This window comes from Rhodamnia argentea, chromosome 7, assembly GCF_020921035.1.
Source record: "Rhodamnia argentea isolate NSW1041297 chromosome 7, ASM2092103v1, whole genome shotgun sequence".
In the NCBI taxonomy this organism is placed as follows: domain Eukaryota; kingdom Viridiplantae; phylum Streptophyta; class Magnoliopsida; order Myrtales; family Myrtaceae; genus Rhodamnia; species Rhodamnia argentea.
Genome location: NC_063156.1, coordinates 10,898,906 through 10,920,583, shown reverse-complemented (window position 1 = coordinate 10,920,583; position 21,678 = coordinate 10,898,906). Strand labels below are relative to the sequence as shown.

The following is a 21,678-nucleotide window of genomic DNA, read 5'->3' as shown; positions in this document are numbered from 1 at the left end:
AAATCATGGGTGAGTCAGACCTAATCAACATATTAAAAAATGTTCTTCGTGGAGCATCAAAAAATGAATTTCTTACTCATAAACCCTACAAACATTATTCTAGTTCTAAGTCAAGATAAAACAGATAAAAATGTTGTGTTTAAATTTTTAACCCTGATTTTACTAAAAATCCTCGAATAAAAAAATATGTCATTCGTCGCGAATCTTGTGATTGAAAAGATGAAATCATGGATAAGCGCTCCATAAGAGAGAGACATGGTAATAATAACATGGAATTGAGAAGATAGGGGCACTTTAGTCACTTCACAAGGTGTGGTCTTAGCCAAAAGAGATGTGTTTTTTTTTTTTTTTTTGGGCCGAATTAAAAAAAGAAAAGGGATGTGTTAAATAGCCTCTTCTTAGTTCTTATTTTAAGAGAAAGGAAAATAAATAAAACCAAAAATAAAATTCTCTTAAACCCTTCTCTTCTCTGCGCTCCTTTCATAAACCCCGAACAATTCCACAGTAGGAAGAAGCCACCACAAACGGCGGCGATCGGAAGCCACCACCGCCGCCGCCGCCATGAGGCCACAGAAGCACAGACAACGAAAGCAGGAAGAACAACCCTTATTGATTCAACAGGATCAACCGATGGAGCGCGACCACACCGAAGAACCATTACGAGACGGAGCTGACATCTGCCAACAGCTGATGCACCGCTACGCCAAGTCCTCCGCCCCTCAGCATCGCCACCTCCTCGCCACCGCCGCCGCCATGCGCGCCATCCTCGACGCCGAGTCCCTCCCCCTCACGCCCTTCTCTTACTTCGGCGCCGCCATGTCCGCCGTCGAGACCACATCCTCGTTGGAGACCCTGGACTCCACGGAGATCGCGGCGCTCATGTCATTCCTCACGATCGTCCTGCCAGCGGTGCCGCCGCAGGGTGTCGCGCCTGCGAAGGCGAGGGAGGCTGTGGAGGTGTTGGCCGAGGTGTTGGCGAGGGAGGAGGAGAAGCTGGCCGTGTCCAGCGTGAGGTCCGCAGTGAAGTGTTTGGGGATTTTGCTTGGGTTTTGCGAGTTGGGGGATTGGAATTCGGTGAAATTGGGGTTCAAGACACTTTTGAAATTCTCTGTGGACAAGCGTCCTAAGGTAGTGTCGCAAATCACACATTACTGTATCCTGTTCTGCTCTTTTAATCTCTTTGGATATTTTTTGGGTTAGACTTTGCAACATATAATTGTCACCTTTTTAGGTCAGTATTCTTCCGCTTATGGCTTTATTGACCGTAATTGGGCTTTGAAAGGTGGAAGTGCGTTACTGTTCTTTCGCTTGTTGTAGGAAATGACTAGCAACTGCTTAGATGCTGATCTTGATTGTGGACTTAAGGATATGCTATGTTCTTTTCTCAGGTTCGGCGATGTGCACAAGAATGTCTTGAAAAGGTGTTTAAGTGCTTTGGGTCCTCAATTGTTGTTGCAAAAGCAAGCAAGCTGGTACTGTCTTCTTTTGAAAGTTGCAGTTGTTCAGCAGATTGGTCACGGACTACTAGTCCTGATGATGGATCTAAAGATGATAAACTGTTGAAATCCCAAAATATCGGATTCTTACATATGCTTAATGTGCTGATATCTGTTTGTCCATATCTATCTGCCAAAGTAAGCATTCAGATTCTTTCAGAATTAAACAAGCTTATCAGCCCCAGGTTCTCAGCGCTTGCGACACACATACTTAAGATCATTGAGGCATTATTGGAAACTCTAGCAGTGGGAGATACTTCTCAGGATATAGAAAATGTCGTCATTTCTCTTGCTTCGTATGTTTCTTCAAAAGAGAACCCAGTGGACACTGTCATGACTGCTGCAAACTTGTTAAGAGTTGCTCTGAATAAAATTCAAAGTGGAGGATCAAGCTCGTGGATTAAGAACCTTCCTGTAGTTTTGGAGTCTCTAGCAGGTTTGCTTCTTGACTTTCTTGGTGCAGGTGCTGCTCCGACTGCTTTGTTTTGGTAGTTTCTTGGCTAATTTTGGGATCTAGGTTGTACAATCATGCTATGTTTTCCCCTTCTTCTCTACATTTCAAAACAGCCGAAAATACTCCTACTCTTTGCCTCACATGGTGCGTCTGGAAAAGAATGGAATGAGGGAGAATTCAAATATCTTGATCTTCTCTTGATTCTGTTTTTGCTGATTTAAGCGTTTGGTGGGGGTTCATGCTCTAATCATTTCTTGAATCGCTGGTCGTTTTGTTATTTTCTTTTCTTGGTCTTTCATCTTCATGACATATTTGAGCATATTTCTCAAGTAATAAACTTTTTTCTTATAAAATACTGTCCTGTATCCTAAGGCGGATTCCTTAGTTGGTGAGGATTCCCTTGTCACATTTTGTGTTGCCTTCTAAATCTCCAACACTGCCGGTATCAATCTTATCATTGATTGAGTTTGTTGATTGAAGCTTTACCTTCTGTTGTGTAAAGTGGTGCATGGAAGTAGGTGCATCAAATTTAAATTGTGTATATTGCTTGTCACCATACTTTACAAAGTTATATAAACGTCTTTAATGATTTGTAAGTAGGACAACACACTTGGAAGATTTGTAAAGGGCAGTGGTTGATAGCCATGGTGCAAATTGAAGTTCGATGGTAGAACAGACAATACGGTGAAGTTAAACCGTCTGTATATTACCAAAATAATGCGATCTCTATGTTAATCAAAAGATTTACTGCCTTTATATTAATTTATGGCACCTTGTTCATCGATTAACTTTCCCAAATATAGTCAACCCTTTGTTGCATATTATTTTTTTCATTTTCCTGTTTCTTTTCTCTGCTGTTGATGTTTTTCATTATTTCGCTCCTGTTATTTTAAGAAAACCATTACAACAATCTTCTCTGTCTTGGTGGAACGAAGGAGTTATGATAGGAAAAAAGCACACTTATGTATGGTGGTAGGAAAGAGTTGTGATAGAAAAAAATAGTAGCTTAAAAGGGTATCATCCCTCTTACTAGAAGCTACGTGCAAAAGCGGTATATCAAAGAGTCTAAGACATCATTTTGGAGATATTGAAAATATGGGATTACCCCTTGCTTGATAAACAAATGAACCTCTACCACCCAAGAGCCTAGGTCGATGTACTTGGAAGCTTACTTTCATGGACTCTACTTTTATCTTTTGTCAATTTTCAGTTAGTGGAGATGATATTGTAGATGGTTCGCTCGATCTTATGATATTGTTAATGCCGGTGTTTATTTTCTGATGCACTTGATGATACTAATTCAGGACTTCTAGCTGGTGAGGCTGATGCCGCATCGCAGGCCTCAAGTATTTTAAAGGACTTGATTAATGAACAAGTAAATGAAAAGACTTTCCTTATGGAGAGCCAATCAAGTGATGATGTAAGTGAGGAGAGTCTGGAAACAACGGCAATAAGCAGAATATGTATTGCTTTGGAAAGTGCCCTCATTGCCCATGGTGAAACTCCAAATCAGCATGCACTTTCCGTAATCTCTCTTTTGTACCTCAAACTCGGTATGCATACATCTTGATGTCTTGTATGCTATAGAAGATCTTTGTTTCTTGCTATTCGTCTATTGCAAAAATAAATGTATTAACCTTTTTTTGTCATGAAATAACTCAAGCGCATATGTTTAATATTCTCTGTTTCTTGTGATTTGTATGATTGGCATGATCAAGCTCTACCAGACATTGATCAATTACTGCTATATGCCAATTTCTGAATTTGATTGCAAAAGAATTGACTTATAATTGTGTCTGAACCAATTCTAATTCCCTCTGTTTCTCCATCTCGACTTCTTGGCTACTACTTTCTGCAGTTCTTGCTTTCGATTCTCTTTTTGTGTGGGCTTGCTGACAATGTTCAACATAGTAGAGGAATACGAGCTCTGCTGTGGCTGTATTTTTGGTTTACTTTTCAACTACTAAATTAGCTGGAAGGCATTCTTCCCTTTTCATTAGGACTTTTTATGTACTTAGCATTAACCGAAAAGAAATCTCAAACTTCAGCAAAGATAAATATATTAGTGCTAGATCTTGCAATAAATTATGCAGTAGAAGTTGACTTCTACTTGAATTGAGTTTTGACCTTGCTTGCATGAGGTTTACAGTTTGACCTTCTCAAAAGTATGTTGTCTTGCATGCTGGAAGTCAAATGGGATATGATCAGCAATATTGATGAGTCTTCACTGTAAAAAATTCTAAAGTCCTGGGTGTTGCCACTTGATCTTCATAAGATGTCAGTTTGAACTTGACTGTAGTGATTAAGCTGCCATTTTTTTTTAAAGATAATTCCTGATTGCAAATTATATAAAGTTTAGACTTGGGATGTCCTGAATCATGAGTACTGGTTTTACTGTGGATTTTGCTGTTTTCGTTCATCTATCTGTTCTTTTGAACTAGCTAGGTGTACGTACCTCCTTCATGATCCCGTTCCATTTACAAGGGAGATTGTTGTCTCTTGGAAGTTCATTGGAATTTTGGAATGATAGTTTTCCTTTTATATAAAAAAAATAGTGCCACTTTGGTTGTGGGTGACATTGTTGTTCCCTATGAGTATGGAATGAGTTGTGAGATTGCTCCGGATTCATTTCACATGCACTCTTCTTAAAGTGTATAAAGGCTATTTTTTCTCATTTGATTATCTTTGTTCAAGTACCATGAACTGATTTACACAGTCCTCTCATCTTTGTAAATGTTGTGTAGGAAAAACTTCTTACATCCATATGAGGAGTGTCCTACTCAAACTTGTTCACTTAATGACCACAGCTGGAAGGGACGCATCTATCACAGTCCATGTACGTACTTGTATGCTTTAGAAATTTATTGGCATGAGAAATATCATTGGTGCGAAATAGCTGTTATTTCTGTTGGATCATCTTTAGCTTCTTTTTAAGTTCTTGCAAGGGTGCAAGTTTGCCATACAGTATTCATATCATACTATGTTAAAAGAGTGTCTGAATATGTTGATTATCATCTCTAGTTAAGAGTGTAATGGCCCAAATTGCCTCTGGTTCCCGGTACAGTTGAGCTCTCTAAATGGCATGTCAGTGCAGTGGTGTTCCTTCTGTCGTTATAGCTGCTGAAATTACGAGTATGTTGTAAATGGATAAAGTTCTTAAATAAAGTCATGATATTGCTCTTCGAAGCAACAAAAGGACTTCATTATGTGATGATGTTTTCATTCATAGCAAGGCTGGTTACTCATGGAAGAAGGCAAGATACTTTTTCCTTGTTTTTTGTCAATGTTCTTATGGAAGTGGAAACACAACTTGCAAACATGCATGTGGATGTAAATGCATTAATTGTCATTATCGATGAATTGAGCTTTTTTGGCTTTCTTGATCTCTTTTGGTACTTGGGTTTGCACCCCCTTGCTGCCTTATACTTGATTTAGTTTCATGTATGAAGGAAAAAGAGAATGATTTAAAGGGTATTAGTTTGTCTTGCTCTTGAAATCGATTTTCAAGAGAACGATGTAAAGGCAATTTCTTAGTCTTGCTCTCCAAAATTTGATTTTTCAAGTCATCTCTGTTTCATATGTTTATCCTATTGAAGTGTGCAAAGAAGAAGATGGGGGTCATAGCAAACTCCAAATCAGCTTGGCGTCGGGAATATTGTTAGTTATATTGAATTGTTGATTGGAGCCTTAACAAAAGGTTATTTTTGTTCCTCCAAATCAACCAATATGTGGAGTAACTCCCAATATAGCAGTAAAAGCAAGACTTGTTGGCGGATTGACTCATCAAGTGATGTATAAGGATTAAGAAAAGCTTCTTTCACTCAATTGGGTAGATGAAAAGTTAACGGAGCTTTGAGCATAGTAGATTGCTATGATCTGATGAAACAAATAATTCACCATCTAGTTTTATCAAGCTAATACTTGTGTAGTTTGAAGATTGTTCGAATGCTAACATCAATGTTTAATTTACTTCAACTCACAGCTTCAGAGATGTATTGGTTCTGCTGTAATTGCTATGGGCCCAGAAAAGATGCTTTCTGTTGTGCCTATTTCGCTGCTTCCCGACGACTTTAGTTGCAGCAATGTTTGGTTGGTGCCCATTCTAAGAGATTATGTGGTCGGTTCATCGATTGAGTATTACATGGATTATATTGTGCCGCTGGCAAAATCTTTCAAGCGTGCTAGTTCTGGAGGTATGTGATCATTCTACAGGACTTCTGTTTGCACGATTTTTATTCTCAGATATCATATGTGATGTCATAGTAAGTGTGGTGATCCATGGCTGTTTCACCACTGGTTGTGCATAAGTTATGACTTATCAATTAAAAGCAACCTAGAATCTCCATCTTTAATTCCATATTCAGATTCAAATCAGTTTAAGCAGGGAAAATGTCCAGCTTTTTGTTTAAAGGCACTACTAAATTTCTTCGATAGGAGACACATCTTATAATTTCTTCCAAGGAATAAATGCACCAAATACTGTGCGTTTAAGCAATAACTCAATACAAATAATTTTTTTGTCTGTCAGAAACTCCTCATGAAAGATCATCTGTCACATGGGATCATTTTTGCATGTTCATAAGCTATGTTAGAAGGAGCTGCAGTCTCCCATAAGACTCTCATTAGACTTATCAAACTCGGTGGTTCAACCTGCCTATAAGCTGTGCTGAAAGCTTTTTGAAGAATTCTAACAGGATTGTCATCTTCTCGATTTTTCTTATTTGTTGATCCCATTTGATAGTTACCATCCCAAAGCATTCACCTCTCCCTACTTGGCTTATGATACCCATTGAATGACACATATACATATTAGTTCTTATCGCAATTGTTCACCTCAAGGTATGTTTTTTGCATCTATAGATATATGATAGCAGAGACAAAGATCTGGGGACCAAAATATTTTTTTAATGCATTTTATTCTTACTCTGCCTTTGTGATATTAGCTTTTCCTTCCTTGATGCATATTTTTTAGTGTGAGCTTTGGTTGAATGCCAATTGTTCTTGAATGTAGTGGAGTCCTTAATCAGCATTACTTGATTTGAGTGTTGTTCAGTTCATCGTTAACGTTTTAGGGACGTCGGGGATTTGATTTTGCTTCATCTTTTCTCCAGTTAAGAAATCAGTACTTCGTAAAGAGCTGCTGGGTCATGCTCATGACCTTTGGAAACTGTTACCGGCCTTTTGCCGAGGTTCAAGTGATACGGACAAACAGTTTGGACGTTTGGCAGTATTAGTGACTGATTTTCTTAAGAAGAAATCCTTTATGCATGAAAGTGTGGCTCTTGCTTTAAAGGTGAACTTTCTTGCCACATTGATGACATTTGAATCACTCTTGTTCTTTAGCTGGGAAGAGGTGTTTTCCAAATCTCCTCATAGTACTGTTGAAATTCTGCAGATCCTTGTGAGTCAGAATACGAGTGTACTCGGCTATAGAGTAGTAAAAGATTTGGACACCTGTGCTATGCAAGCATCCGGCTTAGAGTCTCAAACTCTACCGATTTACACCAAAAAAACTGCAAGCAGAAATATCAAGGCTTTAAGTTCATGCTCTACTGAGTTGCTCCAACTTCTATCTGACTTATTTGTGGATTCCATTCCTGCAACAAGGTCATACTTGAAGGTTCTCCATCAAACACTAAATTAAGTCATTTTTGTCTCTATTCTAATTTCTGACTTGTTATTGTGCAGTTGTTTTCTCTACCCCTTCATATTCAAAATTTTCCACTGACTTTGGTTGTGTGAACTTTTTCTCCAATTTTTTAGGCATATGCCTCATCTCAAAGATGCTAATAGGACTCATGTGCACTATAAGATATAACAGGGTACTAATACTCTATGGTAATTATGTCTATCCAAACTCTATCTCCCTCGTCAGTCCTATCCAGATGGAAAATAATATAACTAGAAGGGTCTCTTTCTGTCAATATTAATTGCTGGAGGAAGTAGAGAGGAATTCGAAGGTTTCTGTTTTCACTACGAGGGGTTGACATGCTAAATTTGATTGTTGGGTTGGTCAGTTTTAGACCTGCCTAATCTCCTTCCTAGTGAGACCGCATCATTCTCATAAGTGCGGCAGAAAGTTTTATGGAGACAGTTCAAGTAAATGGGTTTGGCTACATGGATATATATTAGGTCATTCTCTGCTATTTGATACCCTTACGGAAGCTTCACACATTTTTGGGATTCTAGCTAGAAGCTTTTGTCATGTGTTCTTAGACCTCCCTCCAGCCCTTTTGACATGTAAATTTGCCTTAAGTATGTAAATTAAACTTCTGATTACATCATTCGAGGCACTTGCCAATTGTACACACTAGTGGTTACCATGGGGAGGAGCGGGCCACGAATATTGTTCCCAGTCCCTGCCTTAAGGGGAAAATATTGTTCCATCCCCGCTCTGCATGAGAGAATAGTTCTCAAGTGTGCCCCATGAGATAACAGCATTTTCTTTTAAATAAGAAAATCAAGAGAAAAATCTTCACTATCAGAGTAGTTATACTTGTGACACCCTAGAGTAAAATGTGAATTCAAGAGCCTAAAATTATACACCTTACTTGGAATCTTCTACTCAGCATGATTGTCTTTCCTATTCTCGCGGCATTGACAATATTGAATCTTCAAATGAAAGAGTATGTATATGGAGAAAAGCATTAAATGGAGAATAGGCCAAACAGGTTTGAAAATAATGACAACTTTTTCTATGCTTATGTTCGAAACATTCCATGACTGTTGAAACGAAGTTATAGCTGGTATAAAGAAGTTGATGCAACTTTTGTTGGCGTGATAAATTAGGGCAATTCTATAGGACATTTGGTCCCATCACTTCACGAAGCTATAGTTGAACTGACTTGAGAATGTGTATTGTAAACTAATGAAGTTGTTGTCCCACATCCCCGACAACGGATCTTATATGCTCTTTATATTCATGTGGTCTCTGTTCACCTAATAGCTTAAGCTTTTGGGTTGAACTTTCTAACATGGTACCAGAGCTAGCGTTGTTCGCGTATGTGGGCGCACCCCCATTTGTGAAATCCCACGTGCCGTTCTTAATTCCGCTTGCACATGAGAGGGGATGTTGAAGTTGTTGTCCCACACCGCCGGACAACGGATCTTATATGCTTTTTATATTCATGTGGTCTCCCTCGACTTAATAGCTTAACTTTTGGGTTGGACTTTCTAACGTAAACTATCAATGCAAGATTCAACTCAAAATTGGGAGGTGAAGTGGCATCAACATAGTGTACCAAGTGTCTACTCTCCATGAACTCACCATAGAACACCAAAATAGTGAAGTACTAAATTTGGTTAGATAGATTAGGTTAGCTATTGTGGAAGGGAACGTTATGCATGTGAGTTGTAGAACTTCGTGGCTGCTTTTTTAATTGGATCAAATTTCTGAGCATTATAAAGCATTCAATGATTTTGCTAATGAACTTCTTGAAAGAGAGGATTGAGTCCTGTGGATTGCATCGAATTAGTGAAAGGAAGCTGCATTGAGTAGTCGTCTTAAAGAACTTTAAGAGATATGTTCATTCAATGGTCATGGATTACCTTTTACTTTTCCCGTCAAGTTTGCTTAGTAATTGAAATATATAATATTAGTTGGATTATCATGCTCAGTTTTGATTTCTCAGGATGCTATTGGTTGCTTAGCTTCTATCACCGATTCTTCTTCAACCAGAGAAATTTTTGTGTCATTTCTCAAAAGATTTGGCATTCTAAATAATAGAGATGAATTTGAGGGGGGAAGAGATGAAATGGATGCATCAACGGACAGAGAACCAGGAAATGAGCACACTATTGATGAAAATGCTAAAAGGTAACAGAGAGAGAGTGCCTTGTGGATAGAATTGTTGGCGAGTCATATTGATGATTATAATGAAAGATTCATAGATGTTGTCATATGCATATACACTTGACTGCTTACAATCACTTGATACAAAGAGAGGGGGGGTGGCGTTGGGTTGGGGTGGGGTGGGGTTCCTTTAGGCGCATATTTGACAATTCATTGTAGCAGATGTCTGATTATGGGCATGACCAACTGTGTTGTGTGAGCATCCAGAACTATTTTCTACTATTAGCTATTGCAGAGATTACTAGGTTGTGTCCAGATGCATAGATTATATATTCTGCCTGCAGAATTTTGAGTTACCATTTCATGGAAATTGGGCGCTGCTGTCTCCTCTTCTTGATGACATTTTGTCGTGTTCTATGCCAGTACAGTACGGTCATGAGAACGCATCCAGAATGGTGCTGAATAAGGGGAGTGACTCCACACCCCTCTTTTTGCCCCAAAAACACCCACGCACAAACGCGCGCGCACACAATAAAAAAAAAAAAAAAAAAAGAGCACACCCCCACACCCATTTGGACAGAGTGATAAATCCACTCCTCTTATGAAACTAAGAGAATGCAGCTTCACCCAGGTGCTTGTTGCTGGAGCTAGCATCTTTTCTTATTGAAGGAGCACAGAAGGATCTCATTGATTTGGTGTTTAGCTTTGTTAAGGACACTTTTCAGGTTTGCATCGACTTTGAGAACAGAAGCTTTAATTTCTTGATTTAATATATGTGTTCAGTAATTTCTGTAGCCTAAAACCATTCATGAATTTTTCTTCTACAAGGAAAGCAATGACAATGGCCATGCTGAAGCATACAATGCTTTGAGCAATATCTTGGAGGTATGATTGTGGTATCTTCATTCAAATATATATTCTTGCTGGAAGTGAATGTGTTTCTGTCATTTCTATTATGCAGGAGCATCCCTGGTTTTGTTCATCTCAATATTCGCAGTTGATTGATTTACTAATTGGCCTGAAGACTCCATCTGATACTGCAACTCTGAGAAGCCGCTTTACTTGTTTTCATGTCCTGATGGTTCATGCATTAAAGGTCAGAAAGTTTCTTGTGGCATGCAGTACTTGCTTTGACATGTGTATGTTTGGTGTCTACTGTTCTTGTGAAAGAAGTGCGGAATTTATGTCCTTCGGTTTAGTGTATCTCAGGTTTTGAGATCATAAACCAAATAGGAGCTATGTCCTGGGCTGGTTGTCTTGGAATCACAGTGCGATGAGCCTTTAGGAAATGTTTTAATCCTGTGCTAGTAAAACTCCTCATGATTAGTCCAACTTAAAAGAGACGTATACAACATCTATCGAAAGATGTTGCATTTCTTTTCATAGTAAATTTCTTCTCGTGTTTTTTGCTATATTCTTGATGTACTACAACAGTTATATTAGTAGTTATCTGAGTTTGGCTTTTATTCTCTCTCTGTTGCCATAATTGTATGCTGCATGTGAGCAGCTATATCACAAACCTTAAATTAAATATTTCTGCATGACCTCCTGGCTTGGGCAATTCTGTCCATCTCGAAGGAATTTCTTACCATGTTACACAATAACATGTGTAGAACATGTTTGTATTTGTGAATATGAAGACTATTAAACCTTTTCAATTTTCTGAACTCCTGAATTTATGGATGGCTAATAGCTTCTTGTTTAAAGCTAAGCATAGAGTATTTCATCACCTTATTATTTTTTATTGAACTTTGTGGAATTTTAAAAAAAAAAATCAAAACTGATATATGAATTGTGTTTTGCTTAAAGTTCTCTCTTACCCCGTAAACCTAACAGATCAGTTTTTGAAAATCTCAGAACTTTTTAAATTTCTAATAACCTCATCCAGTTATTGCCATTCACCCATCTTCCCTTACTTGGTAATAAATAATATCAAATGTCATGAATGGCTTTTCCACTTTTAATGCCAAAGACTTCTTTTTCTTTTGGCTTGTGTCTTAACATGGAAGGAGTCATGTATTTGCAATTGCAGTTCGGATAAGTAATATACGCACCTCTATGGTTGTCATATGCGGTTCTATTTGACATGTCAAGTTAATTCATTTATGCTGTTCTATTCTTTTAGCTCGTGTCTGGAAAGAGTCGTGTATGTATATCTTGCAAACACGTTTTTAAGCTTTTGGTTATGATGCATTTGCATGGTTGATTTCATATGCTGTTCTATTTGACATGTCAAGTTAATTTGTCTATGCAGATGAACTCTGAGGAGGAGCAGGAGGAGAAAGAAGATTCAAAAGCTTTTTTCCTCCTCAATGAGATTATACTTGTCTTAAAGGATGTAAGATTCTCCTTTCCTATGTGGGGGTGATGATCCGCTTATGGCACTAATCACTGTCGTGGCATATGAAATTTGCAGGCTAAGGAGGAATCTAGGAAGGAAGCTTGTGATGTTCTCATCCACATAAGTTCCAGCTTGAGAAGCATTTCGCCTGTTAGTTCAGTTGCACCTTATCAGAAACTGATTGACATGGTACAGTATTCCTCATGTAAACAGTACTCAATAATCTTATTCAATGAAAAGAATGACGTACTTATACATACTAGGGTAAACTCCCAAAACCCACAAACCCATAATGACCATCCTACCCTTTTTTACTCTTTAACACTCCCCCTCAAGCTGGAGCATGGATATTTAAGCATGCCCAGCTTGTTACAAATATACTCAACCCTACTACTCCCTAGAGATTTGGTGAAAATATCAGCCAGTTGTTCACCGGTCCTAATGTAACTAGTAGAGATGACTCCAGCTTGAAGCTTCTCACGGACAAGATGGCAATCAACTTCAATATGCTTGGTACGCTCATGGAATACTGGATTAGAAGCAATATGGATAGCTGCTTGATTATCGCACCACAGCCCCATAGGATCTTTGAATCCGAATTCAACTAATAGTTGGCGCATCCAAATTAACTCACAAGTAGCTTGAGCCATAGCTCTGTATTTTGATTACGCACTTGATCTAGCCACAACACTTTGCTTCTTACTCTTCCAAGATACTAAGTTTCTTTCCACAAAAGTGCAATAATTTGATGTAGATCTCCTATCTATAGGGGATCCTGCCCATTCAACATCCGAGAAGGCTTCCACCCTTCCGTGACCATGATCTCTATATATCGGACCACAACCTGGAGATTTCTTCGGGTATCTCGACGATTCGATTACGGCATCCCATTGTGAGGTACGTGGGGAGGACATAAACCGACTCACAATACTCACTGGAAAGGAAATATCGGGTCGAGTGATAGATAATTTAGTTTTCCAACCAGCCTTCGCTACCTTTTTGGATCATCTAACAATTCACCATCCTCTGCCATCGGTTTGAAACCCACTTCCATTGGTATATCCAGTGGTTTAGCTCCTAACATACCCGTCTCGGTATGCAAATCGAGAACATACTTTCGTTGTGAGATATGAATACCTTTCTTCGCCCGTGCCACTTCGATACCCAAGAAATATCTAGGCGATCCCAAATCCTTTGTATGAAACCGTTGTTGTAAATACGGTTTCAACTCTTTAATACTTATAGAATCACCTCTAGTTATGACAATATCATCTACATAAACTATAAGAAATATCCGACCAGCTTCGTAATCTCGATAAAACATTGAATGATCTCCAGTACATCTATACAATCCAAACTGGAGTATCGTCTCGATAAACTTCCCGAACCAGGCTGTAGGAGATCATTTCAAACGATATAGAGATTTTTTTAAACTACAAACATGGCCGGACTCCCCCTAAGCAACAAACCCGGGTGGTTGCTCTATATACACCTCTTCTTGTACATCGCCATGAAGAAAGACATTCTTAACATCAAGCTGAAACAAAGGCCAACTAGCGGAAGCAGCCAAAGAAAGTAAAAGATGAACGGAGGTCATCTTAGCCACTGGAGAAAAGGTATCGCCATAATCGTCGCCATAAACCCGTGCATACCCTTTAGCAACCAATCTGGCCTTGAGACGAGCAAGAGAACCTTCGGGGTTAACCTTGACGGTAAATACCCACGTACATCCAATGGCTGTCTTCCCTTCGGGTAAAGGAACAAGATCTCAAGTCTGGTTTTGGTCCAGTGCCAATAGTTCCTCTTCCATAGTCGTCCTCCAGCCTGGACTAGATAATGCTTCAACAATAGTTTTAGGAATAGGTGTGTATCAATGGTCATTAGACTAGCCTGACAAGAGGTAGATAAACCAGAAAATGAGACAAATTGTGCAATAGGGTGTTTCGTACAACTATGAACTCCTTTGCGATGTGCAATAGGAATATCAAGATCAGTATGTGGATGGCTTGCCTCAAGATCAGAAGATGAAGAAGACGAGATAGGCTGAGATACATCTGCAAGGGGCTCCACATGCCGACGAGGACGTGTACTATTAACATATTGGATAGGTGGCGGAGGAACCGGAGGCTTCGAAGTGAGTGTTGATTCCATAATAACATATGTCAAGGAATCATCATCCACTGTAAGGGGCTCCATCGGATTATCAGAATAAATAGTACACTCAAAAAAGGAGACATCTGCAGTAGTGAAATACTTATGCAAAGAGGGACAATAGCACCGATAACCTTTTTGTGTACGAGAATACTCCACAAAAATGCATTTAAGCGATTGAGGATCAAGTTTAGAAAGTCCTGGACGGTGATCGCGCACATAACGAACAACCAAATATGCGAGGAGGCAAATGAAATAAGGGGTCGAAGGAAACGAGAAGAGAGTGGGGAATTGCACCCTTAAGAATAGAGGATGGCATGCAATTGATGAGATAACACGCAGTTATAACAAGGTCAACCCAAAAAGATTTATCTACCTTCATTTCAAACATCAAAAAACGTGTAATTTGTAACAAGTGGCGGTTCTTTCTTTCGGCGATACCATTTTGTTGTGGTGTATCCGAACAAGAGGACCGATGAAGAATCCCCCATTGGGACATGAATTCAGAGAAGGTCTTAGAAAAGTACTCTTCGGCATTATCACTGCGAAGAACACAAGCTGAAAATTGAGTATGTACTTTGTTAACAAATGCACAAAAAATAGAGAATAACTCAAAACAACTTTTTATTAGATATAGTCAAGTGGCTCTTGAATAGATCTACAAAAGTAACGAAGTACTTAAAAGCCAACTTTGAAGTAGCGGGACATGGGTCCCAAACATCGGAATGAACTAAAGCAAATGGCCGAGAGGCTTGTTTATTGACTCTTGGACTATAACTAATACGGTGCAATTTCCCAAATTGAGACGACTCACACTCAATACAAGATGAAGAATGAAATGGGAATCTAACTTCTTCAAACTTCCCAAAGAGGGATGTCCCAAGCGGCAATGAATTTGATGTGGAGAAACTGCTGAACAAGCAACACTGGTAGCATCGTCAAACACATATAGCCCCCTCAACATATGTCCTCTACCAATCATTTTCTTCGTTTTCAAATCCCGAAAAACACAGGAATCTGGATAGAAGGTTACGTAACGCTTATATTCTTTGGTAAGATGATCGACAGACAAAAGGTTAAACGGAAAATTCGGGAGGTACATAATAGAAGATAAAGATATGGAGGATGTCAAGGGAATAGTGCCTATCCCTTTTATTGTGGATAGGGAGCCATTGGCTAATGTAACGTTGGATGCAGACTCATGAAAGGTTGAAAAAAATACCTAAAGATCCAGTCATATGATCGGTAGCACTTGAATCAATGACCTAGGAGCGAGATTTAGATGAGACACGTTGTTGCATTACCTTTACGAGCAAAAGTAGGCGTGGAAGAGGAAACTGGTCGAGAAATTTGGAACCGATTGTTTCTAGCGAGTTCCTCTTCTGACATTCTGATCAATGTTCCTCCTTCGGAGAACCGAGAAGAAATACCGGACTCGATTGCATTAGCTACATTTGCTGCAATCGTATGAGAGGGCCTTCCATGAAGTTTATAGCAAAACCGCCGAATATGTCCAGGTATACCACAATAATGACATGTCTGTGCAAATCCAATATTATTTTCCGTATCACCGGATGTACTATTGTATGATTGTGGTTGGCCTCTGCCGAACCCACGGCCACAACCACCACTACTAAAGCCACGACCACGACGACAACCACCACGGCCTCAACCACCACCTCGGTTCCCTTGGACCGCCAACGCAGAGCTATCACCTGTGGGGGATATATCTTTGGATGATTCACTCGAAACCCTTAAGACCCGAGAAAAGGTCTCCGCTAGTTAAGCCACAGAGTTTCCCTCAAGAATTTGTGAACGAACCGCATCAAATTCTAGTCCTAGTGCTCCCAAAAAACCCATAACCGCCAATTGTTCTCACTGCTCCCGCATCTTCTTAACATGTGAGGTAATTGGCAAGAAATGATTAAGCTCTTCATACATCCGTTTAAAATCAGCAAAGAATTGAGTAAGAGGCCAACCTTTTCTATCAGCTCTAAAGAAATCTTGAGAAACTTCATAGATCCTTCATAGATTATTTTCTCCAGAGTAAAGAACATTTAAATAATCTCACGGGTCCTTAACCGTAGTGACATGTGTATAAAAGGCAGCCACATGAGATTCCATAGAATTCCACATTTGTCCAAGAATTCTGGCATCTATTGTATCCCATTTAGTATCAGCGGCAATTTGTTCACCCGTCGGATGGTGATTTTGCTCTCTTCCGATCAATACTACCACCACAATTCTCTTCCATTGCTGGAAGTTGGTGACCCCGGCTAATTTTTCCTCCGTCAAATGACTAGAGGATGCAGATATGACTTCGATCAATACTCCTTTGTTGTTATTTGCCATACTCAGATTCTTCCACTAAACTAGGAACAAAGCTTCACAAAATATCGCCACACCACTGATCACCAAATAAACCAAAACTAGTTGAATCAAACCACATGCCACAAAATGACCTCTGCAAATTCGATAAAATCAATACACCAGCTGCCACACACAACAATACTCTGCCTTTCTCAATCAGCCCACATATCATCACACAATCAGCCAATCAACATTCACAGTAGTACTATGCCCTCCTCACGCATATCAATAACCACATTAAAGTCCGGACTACCCATCCACTTCACAATCATCTGTACAGAAGCATTTAGAGACTTGCACAGTGTTTACAAAGCACTTACATCAGCTGTCGTGCCTTCGTTTGCACCTCAAGTAGCAGATCAGATGAGTATAGGTTGTGCGACCACCAAAAAAGTAATTGCACCTCAACCAGCAACGTTAGAAGCTGCCAGAACCAAGTCACTGAACCTGGGTTGAGTCACGCAACCACCAGAAGGGAGTCGCCGGGCCTGAGCTACGTTAGGCGATCGCCGGAAGGACGCCACCGGGCCTTGGTGATGTCAGCTGACCACCAGAAGGGAGTCGGCTGGGCTAGGTGACGTCAGGTTTTGGGGCCTGGCCTGGGCGACTCGGATCTGGGGTCAGGTCTAGGGTCGCCTGGCCTGGGCAACTCAGATCTGAGTTCCCCTGGCCTGAAGATGCTTGAGCGACGCTAGTTTTGGTGGTCGACGGTGATGGAGATTAGTTCTAGGGTTTAGAATCGAACTTGGCTCTGATACCATGTAAACAGTACTCAATAATCTTATTCAATGAAAAGAATGACGTGCTTATACATACTAGGGTAAACTCCCAAAACCCACAAACCCACAAAGACCATCCTACCCTTTTTTACTCTTTAACACCTCATTATGGGACATATTTGTGTAGTTTTAGCAGAAATTACTGTGATTATTTAAGACATGTTTGAGACTACACAACTTCTATTTTCATTAGTAAAATGAATCCATTAAAGAGCGAAGTGTTCAAGAATATCAGAACATACAAGGAAAACAAAAATGGAACTTTAGCAGAATGGGTGCATTAGGCCATAGGCAGTTGAAAGTAACAATGGAAGAGGTTGAGGCAGGTCCTTCTAATTATCTTGTCCAACATGCGTACTCTACAACTGTAGATCCTATGTAAGTTGTCTTATGGGAGGGCTTTCGTGTTGTAATAATTGGTTTCTGCTCTGCCTCAACTAGCATCTATAGATGGGGGAAAAGTCAAAGGAGAATGTAGTGAATCAATCCCTCCTCTTTTTTGGCCATGTTGTTGTTCCTGACTTCAGAATTGTGAAACTGTGGACTGAAGTCCTCATGGTCTTGTGCATACCCCAACTGATATTGGTTAAAAATCTTTACTGGGTCATGAATAAGTATGTGCATTGCATTCGAACATTGTAAGCCTGGTAGGGCTACAAATTGATTTTGAGGCCTCAAAACATACTTCTCTGCCAAAAGGAAAAAGCTAATTTCGCGGCTGCAGTATGGTAGTGTCACAACTTATTTGTTCATTTATTCCTGTCTAGATGCTTTTGCGAAGGGGTTAGGCTTTGCAGTGCAGCCAGATAAGAAGATGAATAATGCCCTCTAACCCGGAGAAAGACAAAGGACCAAAATACAAGTGGCCAAATTCAATCATGTTCTGACCAAGAAAAAAAATTTCAAAATCATGTGGTCTATATCTTGTGGATGCCTTGTTGGCCCCGAAGCACAATCACAATAGAATACTAAAAAAAAAATCCGTACTTTTAGATGTATCAAACACTTTGACTTGAATCACCATATGTTTATGAAATTCTCATGTATTCATTCACTAGTTAAGGCACAACAACTACATTTTAAGAAATAACGAAGGCAGAGAAAAGATGATTTGACTGAAAATTGGTATCAATAACCCATTAATTGAAACACGATTGACAAAGTTAAAATAAATTTTTAGTGTCGACATTATTGAATGGGACATATTATTATGGTTATGAGAAAAAAAAATGTTTGGTCATTTACAAAAGACATGCCACCTTTTGTGATGTAAACTTGTCCTGGTGTTGATCTTTCGTGCACCTTTTCTAGTCATGTCTTTATATTCTAAGCTTCAAGAGTTGAACATGGTGTGTGCCCATACCCAATCGTTGCCCCCGAGTCTGAGTAGCACAAGTGTTAGTCTAGTTTGGACTATGTTTTATCCTGCTACCACTTGGAAAGAAATGTCCAGTTAATTTCTCGGTCAAATATTACTAGGGTTTCCATGCAGCATGTTCTATCTCGATCAGTTCTAATTAATTATTACAAAGTAAAGCCTACATTCATCTTTCATAAGATGCTTCTCGCCCATGCAATTTAATTCTCTAGTGCTGTGGCATTCCTGACAAGTTTGTCATGGGAAAAGTCTAGTCTATTTGACAGAGGACATGACTCTTGGCAGCTAATTTATCATGTGTTCCATATAATTTTCGTAGGATTGGTATAAGCACCATATAGTTTGTGTTATGTAATTGGTTAATCTAGGAGACTACACCCTTGCTAGGATCTCTTCTGCTTAGGTATATTTGACTATCTTAAGTAGCCTATTAAATCGAAATTCTGTATTTGTTTCATCTGATGAAAAATGCAGAAACTTTGAGAAGTCAAATTGGTCTATCAGGGGTAGTGTAGTAAAGCCTAATTGGTCTACTTAATTATTTCAAAGTAAAGCCTACATTCACCTTTATGCTTCACTCCCCATGCGATTCAGTTCTGTAGTGCCGCGGCATTCGTCATCAGTTTGTCCTGGGAAAATTCTAGTCTGCCTGACATGGAAGACATGACAGTTGGTCACTTTATAATGTGGGTCCATGTAGTTTATGTAGGATTGGTATATGTATCATATAATTTGTCAGATGTAATTGGTTACTTAGTAGGCTACACCCATGCCTACATCAAGTGGCCTATTCAATCGAAGTTCTGCATTTGTTTCATCCAACGAAAAATGCAGAAAATTTTAAGAAGCCAAATTGGTATATCAAGGGGTAGTGTAGCCCCTTTCTCATGTGTTATTCTTGAAGCTTGGATTCCTTGTGTAAATGGTTGCCCAAAGGAGTTCTATATCCACTTAGATGATCGGGAAAACATACTTATGTGTCATAGGAAAATTGTCTATCTTAACCTGTGATTTTCCTTTCTGCTTGTAGTTCTTAACAGTGGTTTGTTACTGGACAATCACAATTCTCAGGATTGAATTGTTTTTCGAGCAGTGGTGTTATGGCTCTAAATAATGTGCTTTCAGATAATGGGCTATCTTTCTGGTTCATCACCTCAAATTACAAGTGGAGCTGTTTCTGCATTGTCCGTACTAGTTTACAAGGATACTGATATCTGTCTATCCATTCCTGATCTTATTCCTCCTGTTCTTTCTCTGCTACAAAGCAAAGCAGGGGAAGTGATAAAAGTGAGTATACCATTACCAAAATAGATTGTTGTCCCAATTGGCATGGCTTAAGAGTTTCTTTTTTACACATTTTGCAGGCTGTTCTAGGTTTTGTGAAAGTAGTGGTGTCTTGCTTACGAAATGAAGACCTTCAGAGTTTGCTTTCGGACATTGTTGATGGTGTCATTTCATGGTCATCTGTCTCCAGAAATCACTTTAGATCAAAGGCATGTGAAATCTTTCTGGGAGTTAACTGAGGTGTTTTGTGATAATTCCATGCACACATCCTTCCAAGGGCCTCTTATTTTGCAAGCTTGTAATGAATGCCCACTATCACTGTATATGCAGGTCACAGTCATTCTTGAGATAATGATTAGGAAGTGTGGTTCTGCTGCTGTTCAGCTTGTTACCCCAGAAAAGTACAAGGGTTTTCTCAAGACAGTTATGGAGGTAACAATATTCCCTTTTCACTATAGCACATGAGAATGAATCCAAGCTTGGATGTGTTTCCTAGAGAAAGATTATCCAGCAGTGTATGATTTCTGGAGGTTGGAATATTGTTTTATGAAATGATCATGTTCTACCTTTCAGAATCGACGAAACAAAACCTCAAATGAAGGCGGCATAGCAAACAAGGAAGCTTCTGCAAGTCAGAAAGATGCTAGGGGACGAGGATATAAACGGAGATTGAAAAACAAAGACGCTTCCCCCCACTCAGGAGAATATGCAACTTCTCTTAGTGCTGATGGCAGACTAGAAGGTTCTAATAAGGATGGTGATTCGGCTGCACGGAAGTTTTCTAAGATTAAATCCAATGAATTTGGAAAGAGAAGGAAGAGGACCTTTCACGAACTCAGAAGTGGGGAAAAGAGAAAGATGGAACTGAAAAGTAGTATGAACGTGGAAACCACAAAACGGAATCATAAAGCATCCAGAGCACGAGATGGCAATAATGCTGGGCGGAAAAAACAGAAGAAATAAGTAGGAAGGACGAGGATACTGGTTTTTTCTGCAGAGCATCTTGAAGTTATGACGATTTTGCTTCTCCTGGGCACATCAAAAGTAGTGCATTCGGGGACAAGTACACTTTCTTGGCTTTCGCATATTTGACCCTTTCGGTTTGGGGGAAAGCATAGATCTGAATATTCCACCTGGGTCTGCTTCACAGCCAAGGATTACATTTGGAGGTCATGGGTTGAAAAGCTCATCGTCCTAATTTTTGGTGCATCAAAAGTAAGGGGACAAAGAGGCTCTTAAAGGGTGATATCGTCATGAATTACCAACAGTGTACACTTTCCATTTTTTCTTGTAAATGAGTGCAAGCTATATCTGACTCAGTGACTCTTGTACAACCTTGAATTGGATAATCTTTATTCTCAATTTATTTGGATGTTGTAACTCATTGCCTGACGTATGTTTTTGCTGGTAATCAAATGAATTTATCATCCACTTCATCGAATCTTGCAATAGCATGTAATTGCTGGCCCTTTTTGGAGCAAGATGTAAACATGCTCTAGAGAGAGAGAGAGAGAACGCAACAGGAAATGAGGCTCTTGTTGGTGCTTCATATAAATTACCATTCGCACGCATAAGCACTGGTACTGTGAGTGTTATTCAGGAAGGTGTCTTGACAGATGATTCTTGTACCAAA

The 21,678-nt window shown here is 39.4% G+C and overlaps 1 protein-coding gene across 2 annotated transcripts; it reads left to right on the top strand.

The window, feature by feature from the left end:
* Positions 1 to 434: 434 nt before the first annotated feature.
* Positions 435 to 21,486, top strand: LOC115737793 (RRP12-like protein). Of its 2 annotated transcripts, none has more exons than XR_007199333.1 (17): positions 435 to 1,128; positions 1,389 to 1,932; positions 3,255 to 3,503; positions 4,695 to 4,786; positions 5,933 to 6,143; positions 7,062 to 7,243; positions 7,346 to 7,570; positions 9,582 to 9,766; positions 10,374 to 10,467; positions 10,571 to 10,627; positions 10,704 to 10,838; positions 11,997 to 12,080; positions 12,159 to 12,272; positions 19,887 to 20,048; positions 20,126 to 20,244; positions 20,373 to 20,477; positions 20,619 to 20,759. XR_007199333.1 is itself a non-coding variant. In XM_030670146.2 (17 exons), exons 1-17 carry the CDS (start codon positions 562 to 564, stop codon positions 21,006 to 21,008), a joined length of 3,522 nt encoding a protein of 1,173 aa, XP_030526006.2. In that variant the 5' UTR covers positions 435 to 561; the 3' UTR covers positions 21,009 to 21,486. The 2 variants fall into 2 exon arrangements, 1 of the variants encoding a protein (XP_030526006.2); XM_030670146.2 differs by having other exon boundaries at positions 20,126 to 20,254; positions 20,376 to 20,477; positions 20,619 to 21,486.
* The last annotated feature ends 192 nt before the right edge of the window (positions 21,487 to 21,678 follow it).